The sequence below is a fragment of the Eucyclogobius newberryi genome, unplaced genomic scaffold, assembly GCF_026437365.1.
Source record: "Eucyclogobius newberryi isolate DKJ021-1_F unplaced genomic scaffold, fEucNew1.0.hap1 SCAF_10, whole genome shotgun sequence".
Lineage (NCBI taxonomy): Eukaryota > Metazoa > Chordata > Actinopteri > Gobiiformes > Gobiidae > Eucyclogobius > Eucyclogobius newberryi.
The window spans coordinates 865,536-877,545 of record NW_027315724.1 but is presented as its reverse complement, the minus strand read 5'-3'; the positions used below and the strand labels follow the sequence as shown (position 1 = coordinate 877,545).

Below are 12,010 nucleotides of genomic sequence, written 5' to 3'. Positions count from 1 at the left end.
AGGTTCTGACTGTTTTTCTTTAACGCTAAATAACTCACATTACAATACAATATATACAATATACACAATATACACAATCACTAGCTCAGACACTTCCCTTTCACGCTCTACAGGTATTTGAAAAGATGTTTAATAGTTTTATCATTTTGACTGTGATGTACAACACAAACTGCTCACTGAGACAAAGACAGTGTCATTAACATCACGCTCGCTATTCCCATGTAGTTTCCTTCCCTCGTCTCCTTGGAGCTTTGAGACACTACTTAATAGGGGGCAGTTGATTGACAGTTGGAAGAATCGAGGAGGCGGGAAGAGGAAAGGAGCCGCGAGTGGACGCTCATGGAGCAGCGGTCCACTCGCGGTCAGTCAAGTTTAATAAAGCCATTTTATTAAACCCATTTTGATATTGTTAGATTTTTTAAACTGTTCATCTCAGTGAATTACTCCCCCTCAAAAGCAGGAACAACTGAGACATTTGCACATGCCTTATTTTCAATTCCATTGCTTTTTTGAAAAAGACACTAAACTTGTTCTGTTGAGACTGCTTTTATTAGAAAAGGTAAAAAGTGTTTGAGGGTCTGAATTGTGTTAAATAAAGATACTGTGACTAGTTAGGCCCAAAGTAATCGACCACGCCGTTCCCTTTACAGGCATCGAAGAAGAAGAAGTTCCGGTGTGGAGCGTCTCTCTGGGACAGGGCCTGAGGACGAGAGAGTCTGTCAATAACACTGACCCACTGCAGCTCCAGAGTCACGCCTGCCACACTTTCACCACAGTCCAGACCAGGGGGGGCAAACTACGGCCCGCGGGCCACATATGGCCCGTTTGACTTTATAATACGGCCCACCAAACATGATATATCTATATATCTATCTATATCTATCTATATTTTGCCCTCAGGCATCTGTCTGCCCTTGTGTCCTTAATAAATATGACGTGAAATAAATTAAATAATAGATTCAAAAGCCTATAATTGACAGAAGTGTGATATTTTATTTGATATTTAATTGTTTTTATTTTTCACACAATGATAGCGGGCTGGCCCTCCGCTACTTGCCTGGGTTTGAATATGGCCCTCAGAGGAAAATCATTGCCCACCCCTGATCCAGACAAAAACAGCCTCGACGATCGTTTAGTCAACTAAAAAGAAGGAGAGCATTTATTCCATCTTACCTTGACCACTTCCTGCCCGAGCACTCCGCCCACCACAGCACACACCGGGGACAGCTCAGAGAAGCAGAAGCTGCAACACAGAAACATCAAGATATTACCCACAATGTAGAGTACAAAACACAATGTGTGTGTGTGGGGAGGTGAAGAGAGAACCAGAGAGAACCAGAGAGAGAACCAGAGAGAGAACCAGAGAGAGAACCAGAGAGAGAACCAGAGAGAGAGAACCAGAGAGAGAGAACCAGAGAGAGAGAACCAGAGAGAGAACCAGAGAGAGAGAACCAGAGAGAGAGAACCAGAGAGAACCAGAGAGAGAACCAGAGAGAGAACCAGAGAGAGAGAACCAGAGAGAGAGAACCAGAGAGAGAGAACCAGAGAGAGAGAACCAGAGAGAGAGAACCAGAGAGAGAACCAGAGAGAGAACCAGAGAGAGAACCAGAGAGAGAGAACCAGAGAGAGAGAACCAGAGAGAGAGAACCAGAGAGAGAGAACCAGAGAGAGAGAACCAGAGAGAGAGAACCAGAGAGAACCAGAGAGAACCAGAGAGAACCAGAGAGAGAACCAGAGAGAGAGAACCAGAGAGAGAACCAGAGAGAGAACCAGAGAGAGAGAACCAGAGAGAGAGAACCAGAGAGAACCAGAGAGAACCAGAGAGAACCAGAGAGAGAACCAGAGAGAGAGAACCAGAGAGAGAGAACCAGAGAGAGAACCAGAGAGAGAACCAGAGAGAGAGAACCAGAGAGAGAGAACCAGAGAGAGAGAACCAGAGAGAGAGAGAACCAGAGAGAGAACCAGAGAGAGAGAACCAGAGAGAGAACCAGAGAGAGAGAACCAGAGAGAGAGAACCAGAGAGAACCAGAGAGAACCAGAGAGAACCAGAGAGAGAGAACCAGAGAGAGAACCAGAGAGAGAACCAGAGAGAGAACCAGAACCAGAGAGAGAACCAGAGAGAGAACCAGAACAAGAGAGAGAACCAGAGAGAGAACCAGAGAGAGAGAACCAGAGAGAGAGAACCAGAGAGAGAACCAGAGAGAGAACCAGAGAGAGAGAACCAGAGAGAACCAGAGAGAACCAGAGAGAACCAGAGAGAGAACCAGAGAGAGAGAACCAGAGAGAGAGAACCAGAGAGAGAACCAGAGAGAGAGAACCAGAGAGAGAGAACCAGAGAGAACCAGAGAGAACCAGAGAGAACCAGAGAGAGAACCAGAGAGAGAGAACCAGAGAGAGAGAACCAGAGAGAGAACCAGAGAGAGAACCAGAGAGAGAGAACCAGAGAGAGAGAACCAGAGAGAGAGAACCAGAGAGAGAACCAGAGAGAGAGAACCAGAGAGAGAACCAGAGAGAGAACCAGAGAGAGAACCAGAACCAGAGAGAGAACCAGAGAGAGAACCAGAACCAGAGAGAGAACCAGAGAGAGAACCAGAGAGAACCAGAGAGAGAGAACCAGAGAGAGAGAACCAGAGAGAGAACCAGAGAGAGAGAACCAGAGAGAGAACCAGAGAGAGAGAACCAGAGAGAGAGAACCAGAGAGAACCAGAGAGAACCAGAGAGAGAACCAGAACCAGAGAGAGAACCAGAGAGAGAACCAGAACAAGAGAGAGAACCAGAGAGAGAACCAGAGAGAGAGAACCAGAGAGAGAGAACCAGAGAGAGAACCAGAGAGAGAGAACCAGAGAGAGAGAACCAGAGAGAACCAGAGAGAACCAGAGAGAACCAGAGAGAGAACCAGAGAGAGAGAACCAGAGAGAGAGAACCAGAGAGAGAACCAGAGAGAGAGAACCAGAGAGAGAGAACCAGAGAGAACCAGAGAGAACCAGAGAGAACCAGAGAGAGAACCAGAGAGAGAGAACCAGAGAGAGAGAACCAGAGAGAGAACAAGAGAGAGAGAACCAGAGAGAGAGAACCAGAGAGAGAGAACCAGAGAGAGAGAGAACCAGAGAGAGAACCAGAGAGAGAGAACCAGAGAGAGAACCAGAGAGAGAGAACCAGAGAGAGAGAACCAGAGAGAACCAGAGAGAACCAGAGAGAACCAGAGAGAGAACCAGAGAGAGAGAACCAGAGAGAGAACCAGAGAGAGAACCAGAGAGAGAACCAGAACCAGAGAGAGAACCAGAGAGAGAACCAGAACAAGAGAGAGAACCAGAGAGAGAACCAGAGAGAGAGAACCAGAGAGAGAGAACCAGAGAGAGAACCAGAGAGAGAGAACCAGAGAGAGAGAACCAGAGAGAACCAGAGAGATCCAGAGAGAACCAGAGAGAGAACCAGAGAGAGAGAACCAGAGAGAGAGAACCAGAGAGAGAACCAGAGAGAGATAACCAGAGAGAACCAGAGAGAACCAGAGAGAACCAGAGAGAACCAGAGAGAGAACCAGAGAGAGAGAACCAGAGAGAGAACCAGAGAGAGAACCAGAGAGAGAGAACCAGAGAGAGAGAACCAGAGAGAGAGAACCAGAGAGAGAGAACCAGAGAGAGAGAACCAGAGAGAGAACCAGAGAGAGAGAACCAGAGAGAGAACCAGAGAGAGAGAACCAGAGAGAGAGAACCAGAGAGAACCAGAGAGAACCAGAGAGAGAACCAGAGAGAGAACCAGAGAGAGAGAACCAGAGAGAGAACCAGAGAGAGAACCAGAGAGAGAACCAGAACCAGAGAGAGAACCAGAGAGAGAACCAGAACAAGAGAGAGAACCAGAGAGAGAACCAGAGAGAGAGAACCAGAGAGAGAGAACCAGAGAGAGAACCAGAGAGAGAGAACCAGAGAGAGAGAACCAGAGAGAACCAGAGAGAACCAGAGAGAACCAGAGAGAGAACCAGAGAGAGAGAACCAGAGAGAGAGAACCAGAGAGAGAACCAGAGAGAGAGAACCAGAGAGAGAGAACCAGAGAGAACCAGAGAGAACCAGAGAGAACCAGAGAGAGAACCAGAGAGAGAGAACCAGAGAGAGAGAACCAGAGAGAGAACCAGAGAGAGAACCAGAGAGAGAGAACCAGAGAGAGAGAACCAGAGAGAGAGAACCAGAGAGAACCAGAGAGAACCAGAGAGAGAACCAGAGAGAGAGAACCAGAGAGAGAACCAGAGAGAGAACCAGAGAGAGAACCAGAACCAGAGAGAGAACCAGAGAGAGAACCAGAACCAGAGAGAGAACCAGAGAGAGAACCAGAGAGAACCAGAGAGAGAGAACCAGAGAGAGAACCAGAACCAGAGAGAGAACCAGAGAGAGAACCAGAGAGAACCAGAGAGAACCAGAGAGAGAGAACCAGAGAGAACCAGAGAGAGAACCAGAGAGAACCAGAGAGAGAACCAGAGAGAACCAGAGAGAGAGAACCAGAGAGAGAACCAGAGAGAGAGAACCAGAGAGAGAGAACCAGAGAGAACCAGAGAGAACCAGAGAGAGAACCAGAGAGAGAGAACCAGAGAGAGAGAACCAGAGAGAGAACCAGAGAGAGAGAACCAGAGAGAGAGAACCAGAGAGAACCAGAGAGAACCAGAGAGAACCAGAGAGAGAACCAGAGAGAGAGAACCAGAGAGAGAGAACCAGAGAGAGAACCAGAGAGAGAACCAGAGAGAGAGAACCAGAGAGAGAGAACCAGAGAGAGAGAACCAGAGAGAGAGAACCAGAGAGAGAGAACCAGAGAGAGAACCAGAGAGAGAGAACCAGAGAGAGAACCAGAGAGAGAACCAGAGAGAGAACCAGAACCAGAGAGAGAACCAGAGAGAGAACCAGAACCAGAGAGAGAACCAGAGAGAACCAGAGAGAGAGAACCAGAGAGAGAGAACCAGAGAGAGAACCAGAGAGAGAGAACCAGAGAGAGAGAACCAGAGAGAGAGAGAACCAGAGAGAGAACCAGAGAGAGAGAACCAGAGAGAGAACCAGAGAGAGAGAACCAGAGAGAGAGAACCAGAGAGAACCAGAGAGAGAACCAGAGAGAGAGAACCAGAGAGAGAACCAGAGAGAGAACCAGAGAGAGAACCAGAACCAGAGAGAGAACCAGAGAGAGAACCAGAACAAGAGAGAGAACCAGAGAGAGAACCAGAGAGAGAGAACCAGAGAGAGAGAACCAGAGAGAGAACCAGAGAGAGAGAACCAGAGAGAACCAGAGAGAACCAGAGAGAACCAGAGAGAGAACCAGAGAGAGAGAACCAGAGAGAGAGAACCAGAGAGAGAACCAGAGAGAGAGAACCAGAGAGAGAGAACCAGAGAGAACCAGAGAGAACCAGAGAGAGAACCAGAGAGAGAACCAGAGAGAGAGAACCAGAGAGAGAGAACCAGAGAGAGAACCAGAGAGAGAACCAGAGAGAGAGAACCAGAGAGAGAGAACCAGAGAGAGAGAACCAGAGAGAGAGAACCAGAGAGAGAACCAGAGAGAGAGAACCAGAGAGAGAACCAGAGAGAGAACCAGAGAGAGAACCAGAACCAGAGAGAGAACCAGAGAGAGAACCAGAACCAGAGAGAGAACCAGAGAGAGAACCAGAGAGAACCAGAGAGAGAGAACCAGAGAGAGAGAACCAGAGAGAGAACCAGAGAGAGAGAACCAGAGAGAGAGAGAACCAGAGAGAGAACCAGAGAGAGAGAACCAGAGAGAGAACCAGAGAGAGAGAACCAGAGAGAGAGAACCAGAGAGAACCAGAGAGAACCAGAGAGAACCAGAGAGAGAACCAGAGAGAGAGAACCAGAGAGAGAACCAGAGAGAGAACCAGAGAGAGAACCAGAACCAGAGAGAGAACCAGAGAGAGAACCAGAACAAGAGAGAGAACCAGAGAGAGAACCAGAGAGAGAACCAGAGAGAGAGAACCAGAGAGAGAGAACCAGAGAGAGAACCAGAGAGAACCAGAGAGAACCAGAGAGAACCAGAGAGAGAGAACCAGAGAGAGAGAACCAGAGAGAGAGAACCAGAGAGAGAACCAGAGAGAGAGAACCAGAGAGAGAGAACCAGAGAGAGAGAACCAGAGAGAACCAGAGAGAACCAGAGAGAACCAGAGAGAGAACCAGAGAGAGAGAACCAGAGAGAGAGAACCAGAGAGAGAACCAGAGAGAGAACCAGAGAGAGAGAACCAGAGAGAGAGAACCAGAGAGAGAGAACCAGAGAGAGAGAACCAGAGAGAACCAGAGAGAACCAGAGAGAACCAGAGAGAGAGAACCAGAGAGAGAACCAGAGAGAGAACCAGAACCAGAGAGAGAACCAGAACAAGAGAGAGAACCAGAGAGAGAACCAGAGAGAGAGAACCAGAGAGAGAGAACCAGAGAGAGAGAACCAGAGAGAGAACCAGAGAGAGAGAACCAGAGAGAGAGAACCAGAGAGAACCAGAGAGAACCAGAGAGAACCAGAGAGAGAACCAGAGAGAGAGAACCAGAGAGAGAGAACCAGAGAGAGAACCAGAGAGAGAGAACCAGAGAGAGAGAACCAGAGAGAACCAGAGAGAACCAGAGAGAGAACCAGAGAGAGAGAACCAGAGAGAGAGAACCAGAGAGAGAACCAGAGAGAGAGAACCAGAGAGAGAGAACCAGAGAGAGAGAACCAGAGAGAGAGAACCAGAGAGAACCAGAGAGAACCAGAGAGAACCAGAGAGAGAACCAGAGAGAGAGAACCAGAGAGAGAACCAGAGAGAGAACCAGAGAGAGAACCAGAACCAGAGAGAGAACCAGAGAGAGAACCAGAACCAGAGAGAGAACCAGAGAGAGAACCAGAGAGAACCAGAGAGAGAGAACCAGAGAGAGAACCAGAACCAGAGAGAGAACCAGAGAGAGAACCAGAGAGAACCAGAGAGAACCAGAGAGAGAGAACCAGAGAGAGAGAACCAGAGAGAACCAGAGAGAGAACCAGAGAGAACCAGAGAGAGAACCAGAGAGAACCAGAGAGAGAGAACCAGAGAGAGAACCAGAGAGAGAGAACCAGAGAGAGAGAACCAGAGAGAGAACCAGAGAGAGAGAACCAGAGAGAGAGAACCAGAGAGAACCAGAGAGAACCAGAGAGAACCAGAGAGAGAACCAGAGAGAGAGAACCAGAGAGAGAACCAGAGAGAGAACCAGAGAGAGAACCAGAACCAGAGAGAGAACCAGAGAGAGAACCAGAACCAGAGAGAGAACCAGAGAGAGAACCAGAGAGAACCAGAGAGAGAACCAGAACCAGAGAGAGAACCAGAGAGAGAACCAGAGAGAACCAGAGAGAGAGAACCAGAGAGAGAGAACCAGAGAGAACCAGAGAGAGAACCAGAGAGAACCAGAGAGAGAACCAGAGAGAACCAGAGAGAGAGAACCAGAGAGAGAACCAGAGAGAGAGAACCAGAGAGAACCAGAGAGAACCAGAGAGAGAACCAGAGAGAGAGAACCAGAGAGAGAAATAGAGAGAGAACCAGAACAAGAGAGAGAACCAGAGAGAGAACCAGAACCAGAGAGAGAACCAGAGAGAGAACCAGAGAGAACCAGAGAGAGAGAACCAGAGAGAGAACCAGAACCAGAGAGAGAACCAGAGAGAGAACCAGAGAGAGAGAACCAGAGAGAGAACCAGAACCAGAGAGAGAACCAGAGAGAGAGCCAGAGAGAACCAGAGAGAACCAGAGAGAGAGAACCAGAGAGAGAGAACCAGAGAGAACCAGAGAGAGAACCAGAGAGAACCAGAGAGAGAACCAGAGAGAACCAGAGAGAGAGAACCAGAGAGAGAACCAGAGAGAAAACCAGAGAGAGAGAACCAGAGAGAACCAGAGAGAACCAGAGAGAGAGAACCAGAGAGAGAGAACCAGAGAGAACCAGAGAGAGAGAACCAGAGAGAACCAGAGAGAGAGAACCAGAGAGAGAAACAGAGAGAGAACCAGAGAGAGAACCAGAGAGAGAGAGAACCAGAGAGAGAGAACCAGAGAGAGAGAACCAGAGAGAGAGAACCAGAGAGAGAGAACCAGAGAGAGAGAACCAGAGAGAGAAGCAGAGAGAGAGAACCAGAGAGAACCAGAGAGAGAACCAGAGAGAGAACCAGAGAGAGAACCAGAGAGAACCAGAGAGAGAGAACCAGAGAGAGAGAACCAGAGAGAGAGAACCAGAGAGAGAGAACCAGAGAGAGAGAACCAGAGAGAGAGAACCAGAGAGAACCAGAGAGAACCAGAGAGAGAACCAGAGAGAGAACCAGAGAGAGAGAACCAGAGAGAGAGAACCAGAGAGAGAACCAGAGAGAGAACCAGAGAGAGAGAACCAGAGAGAGAGAACCAGAGAGAGAGAACCAGAGAGAGAGAACCAGAGAGAGAACCAGAGAGAGAGAACCAGAGAGAGAACCAGAGAGAGAACCAGAGAGAGAACCAGAACCAGAGAGAGAACCAGAGAGAGAACCAGAACCAGAGAGAGAACCAGAGAGAGAACCAGAGAGAACCAGAGAGAGAGAACCAGAGAGAGAGAACCAGAGAGAGAACCAGAGAGAGAGAACCAGAGAGAGAGAGAACCAGAGAGAGAACCAGAGAGAGAGAACCAGAGAGAGAACCAGAGAGAGAGAACCAGAGAGAGAGAACCAGAGAGAACCAGAGAGAACCAGAGAGAACCAGAGAGAGAACCAGAGAGAGAGAACCAGAGAGAGAACCAGAGAGAGAACCAGAGAGAGAACCAGAACCAGAGAGAGAACCAGAGAGAGAACCAGAACAAGAGAGAGAACCAGAGAGAGAACCAGAGAGAGAACCAGAGAGAGAGAACCAGAGAGAGAGAACCAGAGAGAGAACCAGAGAGAACCAGAGAGAACCAGAGAGAACCAGAGAGAGAGAACCAGAGAGAGAGAACCAGAGAGAGAGAACCAGAGAGAGAACCAGAGAGAGAGAACCAGAGAGAGAGAACCAGAGAGAGAGAACCAGAGAGAACCAGAGAGAACCAGAGAGAACCAGAGAGAGAACCAGAGAGAGAGAACCAGAGAGAGAGAACCAGAGAGAGAACCAGAGAGAGAACCAGAGAGAGAGAACCAGAGAGAGAGAACCAGAGAGAGAGAACCAGAGAGAGAGAACCAGAGAGAACCAGAGAGAACCAGAGAGAACCAGAGAGAGAGAACCAGAGAGAGAACCAGAGAGAGAACCAGAACCAGAGAGAGAACCAGAACAAGAGAGAGAACCAGAGAGAGAACCAGAGAGAGAGAACCAGAGAGAGAGAACCAGAGAGAGAGAACCAGAGAGAGAACCAGAGAGAGAGAACCAGAGAGAGAGAACCAGAGAGAACCAGAGAGAACCAGAGAGAACCAGAGAGAGAACCAGAGAGAGAGAACCAGAGAGAGAGAACCAGAGAGAGAACCAGAGAGAGAGAACCAGAGAGAGAGAACCAGAGAGAACCAGAGAGAACCAGAGAGAGAACCAGAGAGAGAGAACCAGAGAGAGAGAACCAGAGAGAGAACCAGAGAGAGAGAACCAGAGAGAGAGAACCAGAGAGAGAGAACCAGAGAGAGAGAACCAGAGAGAACCAGAGAGAACCAGAGAGAACCAGAGAGAGAACCAGAGAGAGAGAACCAGAGAGAGAACCAGAGAGAGAACCAGAGAGAGAACCAGAACCAGAGAGAGAACCAGAGAGAGAACCAGAACCAGAGAGAGAACCAGAGAGAGAACCAGAGAGAACCAGAGAGAGAGAACCAGAGAGAGAACCAGAACCAGAGAGAGAACCAGAGAGAGAACCAGAGAGAACCAGAGAGAACCAGAGAGAGAGAACCAGAGAGAGAGAACCAGAGAGAACCAGAGAGAGAACCAGAGAGAACCAGAGAGAGAACCAGAGAGAACCAGAGAGAGAGAACCAGAGAGAGAACCAGAGAGAGAGAACCAGAGAGAGAGAACCAGAGAGAGAACCAGAGAGAGAGAACCAGAGAGAGAGAACCAGAGAGAACCAGAGAGAACCAGAGAGAACCAGAGAGAGAACCAGAGAGAGAGAACCAGAGAGAGAACCAGAGAGAGAACCAGAGAGAGAACCAGAACCAGAGAGAGAACCAGAGAGAGAACCAGAACCAGAGAGAGAACCAGAGAGAGAACCAGAGAGAACCAGAGAGAGAACCAGAACCAGAGAGAGAACCAGAGAGAGAACCAGAGAGAACCAGAGAGAGAGAACCAGAGAGAGAGAACCAGAGAGAACCAGAGAGAGAACCAGAGAGAACCAGAGAGAGAACCAGAGAGAACCAGAGAGAGAGAACCAGAGAGAGAACCAGAGAGAGAGAACCAGAGAGAACCAGAGAGAACCAGAGAGAGAACCAGAGAGAGAGAACCAGAGAGAGAAATAGAGAGAGAACCAGAACAAGAGAGAGAACCAGAGAGAGAACCAGAACCAGAGAGAGAACCAGAGAGAGAACCAGAGAGAACCAGAGAGAGAGAACCAGAGAGAGAACCAGAACCAGAGAGAGAACCAGAGAGAGAACCAGAGAGAGAGAACCAGAGAGAGAACCAGAACCAGAGAGAGAACCAGAGAGAGAGCCAGAGAGAACCAGAGAGAACCAGAGAGAGAGAACCAGAGAGAGAGAACCAGAGAGAACCAGAGAGAGAACCAGAGAGAACCAGAGAGAGAACCAGAGAGAACCAGAGAGAGAGAACCAGAGAGAGAACCAGAGAGAAAACCAGAGAGAGAGAACCAGAGAGAACCAGAGAGAACCAGAGAGAGAGAACCAGAGAGAGAGAACCAGAGAGAACCAGAGAGAGAGAACCAGAGAGAACCAGAGAGAGAGAACCAGAGAGAGAAACAGAGAGAGAACCAGAGAGAGAACCAGAGAGAGAGAGAACCAGAGAGAGAGAACCAGAGAGAGAGAACCAGAGAGAGAGAACCAGAGAGAGAGAACCAGAGAGAGAGAACCAGAGAGAGAAGCAGAGAGAGAGAACCAGAGAGAACCAGAGAGAGAACCAGAGAGAGAACCAGAGAGAGAACCAGAGAGAACCAGAGAGAGAGAACCAGAGAGAGAGAACCAGAGAGAGAGAACCAGAGAGAGAGAACCAGAGAGAGAGAACCAGAGAGAGAGAACCAGAGAGAGAGAACCAGAGAGAGAACCAGAGAGAACCAGAGAGACCCAGAGAGACCCAGAGAGAACCAGAGAGAGAGAACCAGAGAGAGAACCAGAGAGAGAACCAGAGAGAGAGAACCAGAGAGAGAGAACCAGAGAGAACCAGAGAACCAGAGAGAGAACCAGAGAGAACCAGAGAGAGAACCAGAGAGAGAGAACCAGAGAGAGAACCAGAGAGAACCAGAGAGACCCAGAGAGACCCAGAGAGAACCAGAGAGAGAGAACCAGAGAGAACCAGAGAGAGAACCAGAGAGAGAACCAGAGAGAACCAGAGAGAAAACCAGAGAGAAAACCAGAGAGAACAAGAGAGAGAACCAGAGAGAGAGAACCAGAGAGAGAGAACCAGAGAGAGAGAACCAGAGAGAGAGAACCAGAGAGAGAGAACCAGAGAGAGAGAACCAGAGAGAGAGAACCAGAGAGAACCAGAGAGAGAACCAGAGAGAGAGAACCAGAGAGAGAACCAGAGAGAACCAGAGAGAGAGAACCAGAGAGAGAACCAGAGAGAGAGAACCAGAGAGAGAGAACCAGAGAGAGAACCAGAGAGAGAGAACCAGAGAGAGAACCAGAGAGAGAGAACCAGAGAGAGAGAACCAGAGAGAGAGAACCAGAGAGAACCAGAGAGAGAGAACCAGAGAGAGAGAACCAGAGAGAGAGAACCAGAGAGAGAGAACCAGAGAGAGAGAACCAGAGAGAGAGAACCAGAGAGAGAGAACCAGAGAGAGAACCAGAGAGAGAGAACCAGAGAGAGAACCAGAGAGAGAGAACCAGAGAGAGAGAACCAGAGAGAACCAGAGAGAACCAGAGAGAGAACCAGAGAGAGAACCAGAACCAGAGAGAGAGAACCAGAGAGAGAACCAGA

At 49.0% G+C, this 12,010-nt stretch overlaps 1 protein-coding gene across 1 annotated transcript in view; it reads right to left on the bottom strand.

Moving 5' to 3' along the window:
* Nucleotides 1-490: 490 nt before the first annotated feature.
* The window catches only part of sae1 (SUMO1 activating enzyme subunit 1), a 36,614-nt gene continuing 25,094 nt past the window's right edge, over nucleotides 491-12,010 (bottom strand). The window contains exons 8-9 of the mRNA XM_072457454.1: nucleotides 1,174-1,243; nucleotides 491-700 (exon numbers count right to left, since the gene is read on the bottom strand). Of these exons, the coding sequence (XP_072313555.1) occupies nucleotides 608-700; nucleotides 1,174-1,243 (163 nt within the window). The 3' untranslated portion in view covers nucleotides 491-607. The remainder of the gene's footprint in view (nucleotides 701-1,173; nucleotides 1,244-12,010) is intronic.